Raw genomic sequence first — 17,574 nt, forward strand, 5'->3', positions numbered from 1 at the left:
GGAAAAAAACCCTGATGCTGGGAAAGATTGAAGACAGGAGGAGAAGGGGATGACAGAGGATGAGATGGTTGGATGGCATCACTGACTCGATGGACATGAGTTTTAGCAAGCTCCAGAAGATGGTGAAGGACAGGGAAGTCTGGCATGCTGCAATCCATAGGGTCACAAAGAGTCAGACACAATTGAGCATGCATGCAGCACAACACATAATGAAAGAATCCCATGTACATAAAAAGCTCTTACAGATCAACAGATCAAAAGAAAATGTTGATCTTACAGATCAACATTAAAAAGTTCCTCTGTTCAGTTCAGTTCAGTTCAGTCGCTCAGTCGTGTCCGACTCTTTGCGACTGCAAGAATTGCAGAACGCCAGGCCTCCCTGTCCATCACCAACTCCTGGAGTTCACTCAGACTCACGTCCCTCGAGTCAGTGATGCCATCCAGCTATCTCATCCTCTGTCATCCCCTTATCCTCCTGCCCCCAATACCTCTCAGCATCAGAGTCTTTTCCAATGAGTCAACTCTTCGCATGAGGTGGTGTTGGGAGCCTCATAAGGCATTACTGAAAAAATGGAGGCACGGTCCCTAGCCCCCTCTCCTCATTCCGCAGGCACGGATCCCAGGATGGAGTTAGGCCTTGTAATTCTGACTTGTCTTTTCCTCTCCTAGGCTGAGTTGACTGAAAAGGAATATTAAGGTGCTTATTGGTCTTGAGAGGAGCATGAGAAGGCACAAAGCCTTCTGAAGCATTGCTCAGAAAATAATTCATAAAGTTAATCATTGACATTTGTTCAAGGACTTTTACAAAAGAGTGTTCCAGGATGAGCACATAGGCCATAGCTTGAGGCCATGGAAGGGATTGATAACTGAAGCCTATTTGTGAGGAGAAAGTTTATGGCAAAGGAGTTTACTGAATTTAGGGCTTAGAAATAATTAGTTAGAAGTTAAAGATTTAAGGAATATTATAAAGTTAGCATATTTTACTATAGCTTATAGAAGTTAGGAATTTTTAAAGACATTATAGCTAGAAGCCTTTGTAATAGATAGTGAGCTCAGGACGTTAGGGGCAAACAGGATTTAGGAAGATAAGTAGTAAACTGAGGAATGTAGCATGAGTTACAATGTAATCACAAGTTAATTATGGGACATATTAGATGAGGTAGGTAATAGATGATAAGGCTGATTCCGAGAGAATCACTGAAGCAGGAACTCTGCTTGAAGAGCAACAATGATTTGTGGAGATAATAAATCTGAGAGAGGGGGAACTGAAAATATCAAACCTCTGACCTAATGCTTTTGTAAAAGTATAAAAGAGAATCTTAAACTTGGAATAAACAGGCAGTCCATAGAAAACTGAGAGGCTGTCTCATTGGCCGACACCGTCCATCTCTTCAGGTTGAATCCCTGGTTGCTGGAGTTGGACTCCGGCCAGTGGCGCCCAGAACAGGGGACACTGAAGAGGAAGTAATCTGGGAATGTAACGCGGGACGGATAGGATTGTACCTGTGGGTGGCCGGCGCCCCTCTGCAGTTTAGGCAGGGTGAGGAGGGTACAGAATCAGTAAGAATATTCTCTAGAAGAATGGGTTTCTCTGCATCTAAGAATAGACAAATGTTTATTGAAATATTACTTCATATGTTAGCCCATAGAGGCATCAAGTAAGCACAGGAAGACTGTTTAAATTTCTACGTCTGTTTTATACTTTGCATGGGCCAGAAAAGCTTCCTGTAGATGCTTTTGCTCTGTGGAATATGATTAGAAATGTTCTGGACCCCCGTCATGAGGCTGTTAGATAGCATATGGGGGAGGCTATAGCGGTGGGTGGTGGTGGGTCTCCACCTTCTGTGCAGATCATGTTTTCTGCCATTGAGGAAGTAAAGGAGGGAGACTGTGCTCTACCTCCTGAGGAAGGAGAGGGCTTACAGGATGCTGCGGCTGGGCACCCTGGCGAGCCCCCTCCCCCTCTACGCAAACCTTTAAAAATTTATCCACCACTTTCTTATTTAAGGCGACCACCGCCACCTCTGCTTGTGCCTCCCAGGGCCCAGGAGTTCCCTACTTTGCCTCCAAAGCCTCCCAGAGCATTGCCTAAAGCTGAGAAAGATTAAGAGTTTTTTTTGAAACAAAGGAGCTTTTAAAGCAGACGCATGCACAATATACAGAGCCTGCTCCTTGGAGAAAACCCCCTCAGGGGGCCCTCACCCAGGCTAAAAAAAAAAAAAAAAGAAGAAGAAAGAAAAAAGATCAACCCTAGTGGAAACGATCCTACAAATAAAAAATGTTTCTCTTGTGGCCAAATGGGGCATTTTTGCCAGCAATGTCCTGCCAAGCAGGGACAACAAGCCGTGCCAATCAACCCCAGGTAGCGCAGGACTGGACCTCAGTTCCACCACTGCAGCAATATTAACCCCTGACGTGCCGGTTACTCCGATTCCAACGGGAGTGGCTGGCCCCCTACCTGAGGGCATTGTAGGACTTGTGCTGGGGTAGCTCGCTTTCTTTTCAAGGAATTTCAGTGGTGCCTGGTGTAGTAGATTCTGATTATACTGGGGAAATTTAAGTTTTGATCTCGCTGCCTACTAAAACTGTGCAAATTAATAAAGGTCAAAGAACAGCACAGCTTTTGCTTTTACCTTATTATCAGACAGGAAAAACCCTGACTTCTCAAGCTAGGGGCCCCAGAGGATTTGTATCTAGTGATCTAGCTTTTTTAAGGGTGCAGGAAATTACAGCTTCTAGGCCTTTAAAAGCTCTTTTAATTCAAGGAAATAAAATATCAGGGCTTTTAGATACTGGAGCAGACATCTCTTGCATTGCTGGAAAAGATTGGCTCTGGTCCTGGCCGACACGCTTGACCAGTGCCAGCCTGGTAGGAATAGGGTCAGTGCCCTCGGTTGCTAAGAGCTCACAAATTTTGACATGGCCAGATGAGAAGGGGGCACAAGGTACTTTTTTGTCCATTTGTGATTCCTTCACTACCTTTTTCTTTATGGGGGAGAGATATATTATCTCAGATGGGAATGCTTTTATATAGCCCAGATGAAAAGGTTACTAATCAAATGCTGCAAATGAGGTATAATCCTGATAAGGGGCTTGGTAAAGATCAGCAGGGAATTGTTTCGCCATTAGAGACGGTTCCCAACAAGAATAGAGAAGGTCTGGGATATTCAAATTTATCCTAGAGGCTGTTGCTCTTGCTGCCGACCCTATTACCTGGAAATCTGATGACCCGGTATGGGTGGAGCAATGGCCATTAGCAGCTGAAAAGTTACAGGCAGCTGGGGATTAGTTATGGAACAATTGGCAGCCGGCCATATAGAGCCTTCTAATAGCCCCTGGAATACTCCTATTTTTGTTATTAAGAAAAAATAAGGAAAATGGAGATTGTTACAAGATTTGAGGGCTATAAACGCAACTATGGAAGACATGGGGGCCTTCCAGCCGGGCCTCCCTTCCCTGGTGGCTGTGCCTTTTCAGTATAATGTGATAGTTATAGATCTACAGGATTGTTTCTTCGCCATTCTGCTGCCTGATCAGGATTATAAACCGTTTGCTTTCAGTCTCCCTTCAACTAATTTTAAACAGCCCTATAGAAGGTTTCAATGGAAAGCTTTGCCTCAGGGAATGAAATATAGCCCTACCTTGCGTCAGAAATTTGTAGGCCAAGTTGTGCAAAATGTTAGAGGAAAAGATAAAGACCTATATTTGATACATTATATGGATGATATTTTGGCAGCTCATAAGGACAGAGCCTTGTTGCAATAAATTTTATCTGAATTGATTGAGGCCTTGGAAAGCTGGGGTTTAAAGATAGCTCCAGATAAGATACAAGTAAATCCTCCTTTTTCTTATTTAGGGAGGGTATTAAATAACCATGCTGTGAGTCATGACCCTTTGCAGCTGCGGAGAGATCGTTTACTAACTTTAAATGACTTCCAGAAATTATTAGGGGATATTAATTGGATATGCCCACATTTAAAACTGACCACTGCAGATTTAAAGCCTTTGTTTAATTGCTTAAAAAGCGATCCTAATCCCAGCTCTAAGAGAAAGTTGACTAGTGAGGCAGAGTCGGCTCTTGTTAAAGTGGATGAGTCTTTAAATGATCAGTTAACTAGGATTAATATTACCAGAGGATGGGATTTAATTATTCTTGCCACAGAGCATACACCTACAGGATGCTTGTGGCAAGAAGGCCCATTGGAATGGCTCCATCTACCAGTGACCCCAAGAAAAATAGTTTTATCTTATCCCAGCTTGGTGGCACAATTAAATATAAAAGGTAGAAAAAGAAGTGTGGAACTTTAAAAAAAAAAAAAAAGAAGTAGCAAATATAGTGATTCCATTTAGGATCCATTCAATAAGGATCAACTGCAATTTCTTCTACAAAATAGTGATGATTGGCAAGTTGCCCTGATAGATTTCAGGGGTCAAATTTTGTTTCATTTACCCTCAAGCCCCCTATTGCATTTTTTGAAAACACATCCAGTGGTTTTTCCAAAGAAATTTTCTATTCAACCTTTGGAAGGGGCAATTTTAGTTTTCACAGATGGTTCCTCTAATGGTAAAGCAGTCACAATTATTGATGGAAAATCCCATGTTCAGGTAACTGAAGAGACATCAGCCCAGAGAGCTGAGTTGAGGGCAGTTATTTGGGCTTTTCAACATTTAAGAGACCACACCTTCAATCTTTTGACTGACTCCCGATATATTGTAGGGTTATTTCTTCATATTGAAACTGCTAATGGAAAATAAAACTACCATCTTCTCCTTGTTATTTGATTTACAGAAGGAGATTAAGCATAGAGATAAGAAATATTTTGTGGGACATATTAGAGCCCATTCCGGCTTGCCTGGCCCTTTGCATGAAGGAAATGCTTTGGCAGATACATTAACTAAAGTAATTGCTTTAAACTTTCATGAAAAAATTGACAAGGCCAAAAATTCTCACAAAATTCACCATCAAAATGCAGCTGGTTTAAGGTATGAATTTCATATCCCTAGGGAAGGAGCTAGACAAATAGTTATGTCCAAATTGCCCAACATTTAATCCATCTCCACCATTAGGAGCAAACCCCCGAGGCCTTAGGCCTAATGCTCTCTGGCAAATGGGCGTAACTCATATCCCGGCCTTTGGAAAACTGTCCTTTGTGCATGTTACTGTGAATACGTTTTCTCATGTTGTTACAGCCTCTGCTAGATCAGGTGAAGCAGCAAGAGATGTAATTCAGCACTTGTTTCAATGCTTTTCCCAAATAGGACTCCCAGAACAGATAAAAACAGATAATGCTCCATCTTATACTTCTGTTGCTTTTAAGAGATTTTGTCAACAATTTTCCATAGTACATTCAACAGGAATACCTTATAATCCCCAAGGCCAAGCCATAGTGGAAAGGGCGCATCAGACTTTAAAAAGTCAGATAGCTAAATTAAGACAGGGAGAATTTAAATATTCCTCTCCACATCATGTTTTACACCATGCTATGTTTGTAATTAACCATTTTAACGTGGACACACAGGGGCAGACTGCAATGACGAGACACTGGACTCCTGAATGGGCTACGACTCGGCCTCTGGTTAAGTGAAAAGACCTCCTTACAGGAGAGTGGAAAGGGCCAGACATACCGCTAACTTGTGGGAGAGGGCATGATTGTGTGTTTCCACAGGATTCCACTTCTCCTGTTTGGACCCCTGAGGTTACTAAAACCCCTGAAGTCCTGGAGTCCAGGACCGAGGAAAGATGGGGAGACCAGAAGCTCATTGAGTCCAGACCGGAGGGAGCCAAGGAAACGCCAAAGGGCTAGTGACCCTTCACCTGAGGCTTCACTGCTAGTACATCGCTTCAGGCATCTGGCGCTTCAGGAGAGACATGCTGATCGAGTTCAACCGTATTCTGCCCCACCTCGTCGCCGTCATCGTACTTAAACAACCACCTCCAGGACGGTACCAACTTGGGGCCAGCTAAAACATCTCACTCAGCAGGCTGAAGAATTAATAGAAAGGGGAGATATGAGGCCACTCCTATGGTAATGTTTGTGGCTATGCTCGTTGTGTTGGCTTGTCAACCGAGGCCCTCCAGAGCAGAAAAGATTCATTGGGCCTATTTGCCTAATCCACCTTCTTTCCAGCCTGTTGATTGGATGAATGAGCCCATTCATGTTTTTGTTAATGACACTCTTCTTTTGGACGGGGCTTCCATCTATCCTAATAATATTAAAACAGTGGTCAGCACTCCCTTCAATTTTTCAGGCGTGTCCATTTATCCACCTATTTTCTTTGCCATATCTTGCTCTCTACAAGAAGCAGCTCCAGTTTTGAATGGATGCTTTAGCACTTCCTTGAAAGGCATGCTTACTGATTCTCTGAGAAGCGATGGCAAGAGAGACTTTTGGTCTTTACAGCTGCTGATGCCGGGGGCGCAAGAAAGACGATTTGATGCCTTAAAAAAGGCAGCCCCTCATTTAAAGGACTATCCGAGCTGTGCACTCCCCACTTCAGACTCTGATGAACAAGGACCACAGGCCTGGGAAAGCATAAGCCGAATTTCTGGCTTTCCTCGCTGGAAAGAATGCATATACGGCATAAAATTATCTATTCCCATTGCTACCACCAGACATTTTCTGACCGAATGGGGGTGCCCCTATCTTTCAAATCAACGATGGGGCTTGATTTATGTAGAACCTTATAGGTCCACATGGAATAATTCATTTCTCCATATGCCTTTAGTAATTACTAGGTGGCATGCTGATGGATGGGTTCCTCCTTTAGTGAGTTTTGATGGAACGGGTCCCATGCAGCCTGAGTAATGGAAAGCACTGGCTGCTATGGCACCTGTGATTTTACATAGACCTTTAAATGAACAAAGATATATTGTATGGGCCTGCATGCATTCTCCCTATGCCTTTTTGTTGGCCTGAAATCAAAGTGATTTAGAAGTTTCTGAAAGAGAAACTGTTTACAATGTTATATGTGTAAATTGTTTTATATCAAATTGTGCTGATGGGAATGATTGTAATAATTATAAGGCTGTGATGATCATAAAGCAACCACTATATTTGATGGTTCCTGTAAAATTAGAGGGACAATGGTTTGATGATTATGCATTGAAAGTTTTATATGAACTTAGTGGCTTAATTTCTTGACCTAAGAGATTCATTGCAGCTCTGGTTGTTGGAATAACTGCCTTGATTGCCATAATTGCATCAGTTACAGTTTCTGCTGTTGTCCTGTCAAAAGAAGTGCATATGGCCTCGTTTGTCAATCAGCTGTCCAAAAATGTCTCCGTAGCTCTTACTACACAGGAAATTATAGATAGAAAATAGAAAATAAGGTCAATGCTTTAGAAGAAGCAGTTCTGCTTATGGGGCAAGAAATTACAAATTTAAAAATTAAATTGTCTTTAAGATGCCATGCTGAATTTAAATGGATGTGCGTTACCCCTCTAGAAATGAATGAGTCCATGCACTCTTGTGAACGCATTAGGAATCATATTTTAGGCGTCTGGAATCATTCAGATTTTATTATTGATATTTCTAAGTTACATGTGGATATTCAGAATATGAAGCAGGCAGGGTCTGACTCTTCCTCTCGATGGCTTTCTAATTCCCTCTTCGAAAATCTGGAGGGGTATCTTTCCAATGGATCCTTTTCTACAATAGTGATTAATGCAGCCATGTGCTTATGCCTGTTAGTTCTGATTTGTGTAATAGCCCCGTGCCTTTTCAGAATGCTCAGTTGAAGTGTCTCTGCTCAATCTACTGAGTTTCATACCTATGCTCTAAAAAATAAAAAAGGGGGAGATGTCGGGAGCCGCGTTAGGCATTACTGACAAAATGGAGGCACGGTCCCCAGCCCCCTTTCCTCATTCCGCAGGCATGGATCCCAGGATGAAGGAGTTAGGCCTTGTAATTCTGACTTGTCTTTTCCTCTCCTCGGCTGAGTTGACTGAAAAGGAATATTAAGGTGCTTATTGGTCTTGAGAGGAGCATGAGAAGGCACAAAGCCTTCTGAAGCATTGCTCAGAAAATAATTCATAAAGTTAATCATTGACATTTGATCAAGGACTTACAAAAGAGTGTTCCAGGATGAGCACATAGGCTGTAGCTTAAGGCCATGGGAGGGATTGATAACTGAAGCCTATTTGTGGGGAGAAAGTTTATGGCAAAGGAGTTTACTGAATTTAGGGCTTAGAAATAATTAAAATAGTTAGAAGTTAAAGATTTAAGGAATATTGTAAAGTTAGCATATTTTACCATAGCTTATAGAAGTTAGGAATTTTTAGAGACACTATAGCTAGAAGCCTTTGTAATAGATAGTGGGTTCAGGACATTAGGGGCAAACAGGATTTAGGAAGATAAGTAGTAAACTGAGGAATGTAGCATGAGTTACGATGTAATCACAAGTTAACTATAGGACACATTAGAGGAGGTAGATAATAGATGATAAGGCTGATTCCGAGAGAATCACTGAAGCAGGAACTCTGTTTGAAGAGCAACAATGATTTATGGAGATAATAAATCTGGGAGAGGGGGAACTGAAAATGTCAAACCTCTGGCCTAATGCTTTTGTAAAAGTATAAAAGAGAATCTTAAACTTGGAATAAACAGGCAGTCCATAGAAAACTGAGAGGCTGTCTCATTGGCCGACACCGTCCATCTCTTCAGGTTGAATCCCTGGTTGCTGGAGTTATACTCTGGCAAGGTGGCCAAAGTACTGGAGTTTCAGCTTTAGCATCATTCCTTCCAAAGAACACCCAGGGCTGATCTCCTTCAGAATGGACTGATTGGATCTCCTTGCAGTCCAAGGGACTCTCAAGAGTCTTCTCCAACACCACAGTTCAAAAGCATCAGTTCTTCGGCCCTCAGCTTTCCTCACAGTCCAACTTTCACATCCATACATGACCACTGGAAAAACCATAGCCTTGACTAGATGGACCTTTGTTGGCAAAGTAATGTCTCTGCTTTTGAATATGTTATCTAAGTTGGTCATAACTTTCCTTCCAAGGAGTAAGCGTCTTTTAATTTCATGGCTGCAATCACCATCTGCAGTCATTTTGGAGCCCCCCAAAACAAAGTCTGACACTGTTTCCACTGTTTCCCATGAAGTGATGGGATCAGATGCCATGATCTTAGTTTTCTGAATGTTGAGCTTTAAGCCAACTTTTTCACTCTCCACTTTTACTTTCATCAAGAGGCCTTTTAGCTCCTCTTCACTTTCTGCCATAAGGGTGGTGTCATCTGCATATCTGAGGTTATTGATATTTCTCCAAGCAATCTTGATTCCAGCTTGTGCTTCTTCCAGCCCAGCATTTCTCATGATGTTCTTTGCATATAAGTTAAATAAGCAGGGTGACAATATACAACCTTGACGTACTCCTTTTCCTATTTGGAACCAGTCTGTTGTTCCATATCCAGTTCTAACTGTTGCTTCCTGATCTGCATACGGGTTTCTCAAGAGGCAGATCAGGTGGTTTGGTATTCCCATCTCTTGAAGAATTTCCCACAGTTTATTGTGATCCACACAGTCAAAGGCTTTGGCATAGTCAATAAAGCAGAAATAGATGTTTTTCTGAAACTCTCTTGCTTTTTTGATGATCCAGCAGATGTTGGCAATTTGATCTCTGGTTCCTCTGCCTTTTTTAAAACCAGCTTGAACATCTGGAAGTTCATGGTTCACATATTGCTGAAGCCTGGCTTGGAGAATTTTGAGTATTACTTTGCTAGCTTGTGAGATGAGTGCAATTGTGCAGTAGTTTGAGCATTGTTTGGCATTGCCTTTCTTTGGGATTGGAATGAAAACTGACCTTTTCCAGATCAACAAAAAAAATCCCATGTACATAAAATGCTCTTACAGATCAACATTTCTTCTGGCCAGAAGAAATGATTAGACCTTTTTTCAGGGAGGAAATACAGATGGCCAACAGGCACATAAAAACAGGCACATGCTCTGTTGAAGCATGGTTTCCAGCACAGTCTTATACCTCATCCAAACAAAGCACATACATCAACATGACAGGGTATATTTCTTCAAGGTTTCAAAAGAGACAGACTTAGTACAGAGAGTGAGACAGCAGTTCCCTAGTGTCTGGTAAGGGAACTTTATCTCACAGGGAGTGTTAACATGGAGGCCATGAGAAGGGAGTTATTCATCATTATCTTCAAAACAGATGCTCTTTACCTCAATGGTTAAAGCAGATGAGCTGTGAGGGTTGGAAAGGCACTCTTAATTCACACACAGGTCAGGCTGAACCATGGATAAGCCAAAATGACTTCTCCATTCCTCAATATGTGAACATCTTCTCCATCACAAGCAGAAAAACATCTTAAAACCATGTGATCCAGCAATTCCACCTCTGAACCTATACCCAGAAGAGTTGAAAGCATACTCTGGAAGAGATATTTTTACACTCATGTTCATAACAGCATTATTCACGATAGCTAAAACGTGAAAGTAACCCAAGTGTCCATTGACTATTAAATGGATGAGCCAATGTGGTAGGTACCCATAATGGAGTGTTATTCAGCATTTAGCTCAGATGGTAAAGAATCCACCTGCCAATGCATGAGACCTGGGTTTCATCCCTGGGCATGGAAGATCTCCCTGGAGAAGGGAATGGCAACCCACTCCAGTATTCTTACCCAGAGAATCCCATGGACAGACTATGGGGTTTCAAAGAGACGGACATGACTGAGTGACTAAAACACACACAAACACACAAGAACTTCCCTAGTGGCACAATGGATAAGAATCCTCCTGCCAGTGCAGGGGACACAGGTCTGATCCCTGGTCCAGGAAAATTCCTCATGCTGTGGGGCAATCTCAGGCCACGAGCTGCAACCACTGAAGCCCATGCACCACAACAAGAGAAGCCGCTGAATTGAAACGTCCATGACTGCAACTAGAGCGTAGATCCACTCACGGCAACTAGAGAAAGCCCACGTGCAGAGCGAAGACCTAACAACCCCAAAAAGAAATCAGTTATTTTTTTTAAATGGTATAAATATGCAGAAATCTAGTAGACATTGTACTAAATAAAATAAGCCTGACAGGAAAGAACAGATATTGAATGATTCCACTTAAATGAAGTACCTATAGTGGTCAGATTCATAGAGGCAGAAAGAGGAATGGTGATTGCCAGGAACTGGGAGAGGAGAAAGGGGGAATTGCTTAATGGAAATGGAGTTTCAGTTTTGCCAGACGAAAAAAGCTCTGGAGTTTGGTTATACAAAGTGTGAATGTACTTAACGTAACTGAACTGTACTCTTAAAATAATTAAAATAGTAAATAATACGCTATGGGTACTTAACCACAATTAAAAAAACAAAAAACAAACAAACAAAAAAAATACTCTCAGAACCACCTCCTGAGGGTAACCACATAAGTGTGAAGAGCTGATAGCAACACTCTTCCCCACCCACTCAACCCCATCCGCACCCCACATCCCAGGGGTGAGGACTGTCTTCTGTGCTCAGGACTCCCCGCTTCTGTTCTTGGAGATATCTCAGCTCCAGCCCTGCATGGCTTAAACTCAGCCTCCCAGACTGACCCAGTGCTCCAGACTCTGCTCCAAGGATCCAGTAAGTCTCGGGTCACCCTCTCCTGTAGGAGACTGGGCCCTGAGTTCCCATCTTCCTAAAGAGACCTCTGCAACCCCAGATTGCAGGGGGTCAGCCTGGCTCCTGACTGAGGGTGGGGAGACGCATTTTCTAGATGAAAGCTGAGAGCTGTTGTGTTTGTGTGAGAATCGGTTGGAATTTAATCAGTTCCTAGAGATTCTAAGACTTTTTTTTTTTTAATTTATTTTTAACTAGAGGATAATTTCTTTACTATGTTGTGTCAGTTTCTGCCATCTAACAACATGAATCAATCATGAGTATACATATATCCCCTCCCTCTTGAACCTCCCTCCCACCCCTCTAGGTCATCACAGAGCACCAGGTTGAGCCCCCTGTGCTGTATAGCAGGTTCCCACTGGCTACCTGTCTTACATATGGTGGTGTATATATGTCTACACTACTCTCTCAACCCGTTCCACTCTCTCCTTCCTCTGCTGTGTCCACAAGTCTGTTCTCTATGTCTGTGCCTCTATTTCTGCCCTGCAAATACATTCATTAGTACCATTTTTCTAGATTCCATATATATGTGTGTTAATATGTGACATTTGTTTTCTCTTCCTGACTTACTTCACTCTGTATAACAGGCTCTAGTTTCATCCACCTCAGTTTAAATGAACTAAGACTCACTTTTCTGACTGGTGCTCAAACAATATCAAGGATTCCCCTTGTATAGGGTTTATGGTGTGTGGACCACTGATGTCAGTCCCCTGTGTAGTGTTGATCACTGTATCTGCAGGTTTCTCCTCTATGGATGCCCAGGTGGCTGTAAGGGACTTGAGCATCCATGGATTTTGGTATCTGAGAGGAGGGCTGTATGGTGATTTATATTAAATTAAGTCACCATTGGGTTTGTTAACCCGATGTGAAGCTGGCTCTATTATTTATTATTGGCAGTAATTTTAAAATATGGTGGTAAATTACATATGTTATAAAATTTGCCATCTTAACCATTTCTAAGTGTACAGTTCAGTAATGTTAACTATATTTACATTATCATGCAATCAGCCATCAGGACTCTTCTCATCTTATAAAACTAAAATTGTTTTATATTCATCATATTTGAACAAGAAGAAACAGAGGTCCAGAGAAGTAAATGACTTCTCCAAAGACACAGAGATGATGGTGAAGCCAAGATTCTCATCAGAGTTTTCTGGCTGTTTGAATGCTTGTTCTTGTAGCCAAAACTCGGCCTCTCTTCACTGACGCCCAATAGATGCTTGGAGACAGAGTTCTGGGTGAAGTAGAAAAGAGAAGAGTTTACTGCTTTGCTGGGCAAAGGGAGCCACAGTGGTCTAGTGCCCTCAGTACTGTGTGTCTTGCCCTGGCCCAGGTAGGGAGGGGTCAGAGTGTTCAAGGAGCTGGCTGTGATCAGCTCATGGACACTCTTCTGATTGGTTGGTGGTGAGGAAATTGGAAGTCAGCATCATCAACCTTCTGCTTCCAAACAGCCTGGGGTCTCTGTGGTTGTGGGTAGCATACAGCCAACATCTTCCACCTGGTGAGGGTTTTAGTATCTGCAAAACACCTCAAAGGACATGACTCAGAGTATTGTAATCCTTGAGGAAGAACTTTGACTTTAACAGCTAAAGTATTATTATTTTGTCTTGCCTGACTGTTTTCATTCTGCATTTTCTCACTTCTCTGATTAAATTTATTCTTTGAGGTTTTTCTACAGATAAAAGGCAGGTGGAGGACATGGATAGGGGTCTACTTTGGGAAAACCTCACAGGGTCCTGCTCAGTTACACTCTTAATCCAAAACGCTAAACTTGGACTTTGGAATATCACAGACAGAAGCCTGCAGATAGTAACTCATGGTCACTGGGTCAGCCTCGCCCTGCAGAGCCAGGTAGTGAGGAGACATTCCATGCCCCAAAGGAGGGGATACAGAGTCCTGTCACTTATTTTTGCTTCTTTCCCCTCTGAATAAATATGTGCTTTTATTCAATTGCTCTCAAATATTTCATGTTTCCTGGACACTTCTCTTTCTTTTATTATTTTTATATCAGAATTCAGCTGATTTACAATGTTGTGTTAGTTTCAGGTGTACAGAAAGTGATTCAATGATACATATATCCATTCCTCATCAGATTCTTTTCCCGTCTAGGTTATCATAGAGTATTGAGTAGAGTTCCCTATGCTATACAGCAGGTCCTTGTTGATTATATATTTTATACATATATAAGTGTATGTATGTTAACCCCAATCTCCTAATTTATCCCTCCCCCCTACCTTTCCCCTTTGGTAACCACAAGCTTTTTTCTTATGTTTCTGTTCTGCAAACAAGTTCATTCATATTATTTTTCAAATTCCACATAGAAGTGATATTGTATAATATTAGTCTTTCTCTGACTTCACTTAGTATAATCACCTCACATACATATATATAGATATGTCCGCATACATACATATTCATATATGCCTATCACATTTTATTCATCCATTCGTCTGTTGATGGATACTTAGGTTGCTTCCATGCCTTGGGTATTATAAACACTGTGACTATGAACATTCAGTGCCATACAGCCAAGGTTTTATATTGTTGTTATTCAGTCAATAACTCGTGTCTGACTCTTTGCAGCTCCAAGGACTGCAGCACACCAGGCTCCCCTGTCCTCCACTATCTCCCAGAATTTGCTTAAATTCATGTTCATTGAGTTGGTGATATTATCTAACCATCTCATCCTCTGCCACCTCCTTATCCTTTCGCCTTCAATCTTTCCCAATATTTTATAATGACTATAAATGGCATGCTGCTGCTGCTAAGTCGCTTCCGTCGTGTCCGACTCTGTGCAACCCCATAGACAGCAGCCCACCAGGCTCCACCATCCCTGGGATTCTCCAGGCAAGAACACTGGAGTGGGTTGCCATTTCCTTCTCCAATGCATGAAAGGGAAAAGTGAAAGTGAAGTCGCTCAGTCGTGTCCGACTCTTTGTGACCCCATGGACTGCAGCCCACCAGGCTCCTCCATCCATGGGATTTTCCAAGCAAGAGTACTGGAGTGGGTGGCCATTGCCTTCTCCAATAAATGGCATAAGACCTTTAAAATTATGAATCCCTATGTGTTGCATCTGAAATTTAAAAATATTGTATGTTAACTATACCTCAATTAAAATAAAAATTTAAAAAACCTTCCAGGGTGTTCCCTGGTGGCCTTTTGATTAGAATTCCAGGCTTTCACTACCATGACCCAGGTTCAATCCCTGGTCAGGGAACTAAGATCCTGCTAGCCATGAGCCTGGCAAACAAAAAGAAAGAAAGGAAAAAACTCTCATGATTCTTACCCACCCAAGTCATAACAATTAAGCAGGTACTGTGTGCCAGGCCCCAGTGCTGGATGGACATTCTTGATGGTTTGGCGTCTTGTTTTCTCAGCAGATCACAGATCCACAACTCCATCTAGGATGCGATGTCAGGACGTCCATCAATGCGGTCAGAAGCTGGTCCGTAGGCGGCCGCTCAAGCCCAGGGAGGGGTCTGAGGGCCGCATGTCCCGTTGTCTGAACACCCTCGACCTGGTGGCCTTGGGTGTGGGCATCACCCTGGGAGCTGGCGTGTACATCCTGCCTGGAGAAGTGACCAGGAACAAAGCTGGACCAGCGATCGTCATCTCCTTCCTGGTGGCTGCCCTGTCTTCTGTGCTGTCTGGGCTCTGCTATGCAGAGTTTGGGGCCCGAGCCCCTGGGTCCGGTTCTGCATATCTCTACAGCTATGTCACCGTGGGAGAACTGTGTGCCTTCGTCACTGGCTGGAACCTCTTACTGTCCTACGCCATCAGTGAGATGATGGGGAGGGGAAAGGTGTGGGAGTTGAGACGAGGAAACAAGGAGGGGGAATTAGGGTCTTCAGCTCATTCACGAGAACTTCATTATCCACTTTGTGGGCAAAGTGGGTAATAATGGCAGGAAAAAGGCACAGTTGCATTGTGCCCGGGTCTATTCTTTCCTTCAGTGATGGACTAGGAACCCAGAGTAAAGGGAACTGTAGGGAGTGAGTGGGTGAGAGGGACGCATGACCCACAGGCTCATCCCTTCATCGTATTGAAGCCTTTGCTCAACTGTTGGCTTCATGGAAGTTTTCTTTACACATCAGCTTAAAATTTCAATTCTTACCTTCCAGCCCTGCTGGTCCCAATTTCCTGTTATCTTTTCTTGCAAAACACCAATCTCCTCCTAACCCTCTGAGAGGATGACCTGTTTTGTGAATCAGCTGTACCTTCTCTCCCTATCCCGTGAAATGAAACTCTTTGAGATTAATTACTTTGTCTGCTCCCCTCCATGACATACATCCCATGGCACATGGTAGGGGTTCAGTTAAAGCTTGTTCATGAATCTTTCTTCTTCTGCACCTGCAGCCATTGCAAGTGTTGCCAGAGCCTGGAGCTCCACCTTCGACAGCCTGATTGGGAACCACATGTCTCAGGCATTAAGAGGAACTTTCCCACTGCACGTGCCCTCTTTCCTGGCCAAGTATCCTGACTTTCTTGCCCTGGGTGTGGTGCTGGTGATGATGGGTGAGATGGGGTCAAAGACAGGATGGGAAGAGAGGAGAGCGGGAGGGGACCTTGGCTGGGAAAGACTTGGGATGGCAGAATGGTGAGGGAATTAGTACTGGAAAGGATTTGTGATATGACAGACAGGAAAGCAAGACATAGACCGTAGTTTCCCACCCTTGGCACTACTGACATTCTCGGGAGGAACATTCTTTAGTCTGAGGGACTGTCTTGTGCCTTGTAGTTTTTGGTTTTTTTTTTAATCATTGTCTGATGATGGAGTGTCCTTTATTTATGAGACAATTGTGAAGCTCATATCCAAAATCGTGACAACTGGGATGTCTCTAGACATCCCCAAAATTCCCTTGGGAGATAAAATTTCCCCAGCTCAGAATCATTGATTTCAAATGACAACTTTCTTCCTCTGTACCAAGATCAAACTTCTTTTTTTTTTTTTTAATTGAGAGGACATTCATCTAGCCTCAAATTAACCAATTGTTCCCAGCTTTATTGAGACATAACTGACAGACAACATTGTATGAGTTTAAGGTGGACACTATGGTGATTTGATCGTTGTGTGTGACACTGGCCACAATAAGAAATTAACCATCTTAAAGTGTATAATTCAGTGGCACTAGTACATTCACAATGTTGTACAACCATCACCTCCATTTAGTTCCAAACAGGTGCATCACCCTTAAAGGAAACCCTGTACCCACTGATCACTCACCTATCCATCTGTCCACTCCCACCCTCCACAACCTTCAACCCCCAGCAACCACTAGTCTGCTTTCTATGTCTATGGATTTGGTTATCTTGAATGTCTCGTATTCCATCTCTCCCACAGGAATACTGGTTCTGGGAGCCCATGAGTCAGCACTGGTTAACAAATGGTTCACGGGCATTAACATTTTGGTTCTCAGCTTCGTCGTCCTCTCTGGCTTCATTAAGGGAGACCTGCACAACTGGCAGCTCACGGAACAGGACTACACATTGGCTGCAGCTGGATCCAATGACTCCTCTAGGTTAGGAGGGTACCCTTGTCCACAGTAATGCATGTCAGATGGTATGGAGCTGAGAATAAGGTGGGGACTAAAGAGATCTGGGCTGATAGGTCTAAGTGATGGGGGTCCTAGGGCCAGGACTTGTGGTGTGAAGGGAGGAGTCCATTAGGGATGGATGAACTCACCTCACCCATGTTCTTCCTCATTCCTTCTCTCATCATAGCTTGGGACCTCCAGGTTCTGGAGGGTTTGCACCTTTTGGTTTTGATGGGATTTTCCAGGGAGCGGCAACATGCTTCTTCGGGTTTGTTGGGTTTGATGCCATTGCCACTACAGGTAACATGGTCATTGTGCTTCCCATCAGGGGTTTGGGCACAGGTTGGGCCATCCTCAGGCATAGGGATTGGGAGAAGGTTAGCCTGCTTTTGAACATGGAGGAGGGAATTTGATTTTGTGCTTTCAC

General features: G+C 43.0%; 1 protein-coding gene across 1 annotated transcript; it reads left to right on the forward strand.

Moving 5' to 3' along the window:
* The first annotated feature begins 15,019 nt into the window (after positions 1-15,019).
* Positions 15,020-16,457, forward strand: LOC133231023 (cationic amino acid transporter 3-like). Its single transcript, XM_061389191.1, has one exon. It carries the CDS (start codon positions 15,020-15,022, stop codon positions 15,509-15,511), a length of 492 nt encoding a protein of 163 aa, XP_061245175.1. The 3' UTR covers positions 15,512-16,457.
* Positions 16,458-17,574: the final 1,117 nt, after the last annotated feature.

This window comes from Bos javanicus, chromosome 18 (genome assembly GCF_032452875.1).
Source record: "Bos javanicus breed banteng chromosome 18, ARS-OSU_banteng_1.0, whole genome shotgun sequence".
Lineage (NCBI taxonomy): Eukaryota > Metazoa > Chordata > Mammalia > Artiodactyla > Bovidae > Bos > Bos javanicus.